The 956-nt window shown below is 69.4% G+C and overlaps 1 protein-coding gene across 1 annotated transcript; it reads left to right on the forward strand.

The window, feature by feature from the left end:
• Positions 1 to 66: 66 nt before the first annotated feature.
• On the forward strand, positions 67 to 645 carry LOC119593289 (foot protein 1 variant 1-like). Its single transcript, XM_037942218.1, has one exon. The coding sequence runs from the start codon at positions 67 to 69 to the stop codon at positions 643 to 645; it is 579 nt and encodes a 192-aa protein (XP_037798146.1).
• The last annotated feature ends 311 nt before the right edge of the window (positions 646 to 956 follow it).

Raw genomic sequence — 956 nt, forward strand, 5'->3', positions numbered from 1 at the left:
TCCCACGGATACTATAAACAGCGTAGAGAAACCGTGCCTCGTGGCACCTGACATTCATTCTCGGAAATGGCCTTTCCTCTTGGCCGCTGCCCTGCCCTGGACCCTTCTCCGCTGCCCTGGACCCTTCGCCGCTGCCCTGGACCCTTCGCCGCTGTCCTGCCCTGGACCCTTCGCCGCTGCCCTGCCCTGGACCCTTCACCGCTGCCCTGGACCCTTCGCCGCTGCCCTGCCCTGGACCCTTCACCGCTGCCCTGGACCCTTCACCGCTGCCCTGCTCTGGACCCTTCGCCGCTGCCCTGGACCCTTCGCCGCTGCCCTGCCCTGGACCCTACGCCGCTGCCCTGGACCCTTCGCCGCTGCCCTGGACCCTTCGCCGCTGCCCTGAACCCTTCGCCGCTGCCCTGGACCCTTCGCCGCTGCCCTGAACCCTTCGCCGCTGCCCTGGACCCTTCGCCGCTGCCCTGGACCCTTCGCCGCTGCCCTGGACCCTTCGCCGCTGCCCTGGACCCTTCGCCGCTGCCCTGGACCCTTCGCCGCTGCCCTGAACCCTTCGCCGCTGCCCTGGACCCTTCGCCGCTGCCCTGGACCCTTCGCCGCTGCCCTGGACCCTTCGCCGCTGCCCTGGACCCTTCGCCGCTGCCCTGAACCCTTCGCCGCTGTCCTGCCCTGGACCCTTCGCCGCTGCCCTGCCCTGGACCCTTCACCGCTGCCCTGGACCCTTCGCCGCTGCCCTGCCCTGGACCCTTCACCGCTGCCCTGAACCCTTCGCTGCTGCCCTGGACCCTTCGCCGCTGCCCTGCCCTGGACCCTTCGCCGCCAAGGTCTACGGCGGCTCTGAGGCGCTGCGAGGGGCGGGGCGCGGGAGGAGCAGCCCCGCGGGCCTGGGCGGAAATGCAATTGCCTGTCTAAATAAACCTTCACTTGAATTAAATTTTCCCTTTCCTCCCACCATCTCA

Source organism: Penaeus monodon, chromosome 32, assembly GCF_015228065.2.
Source record: "Penaeus monodon isolate SGIC_2016 chromosome 32, NSTDA_Pmon_1, whole genome shotgun sequence".
NCBI lineage: Eukaryota > Metazoa > Arthropoda > Malacostraca > Decapoda > Penaeidae > Penaeus > Penaeus monodon.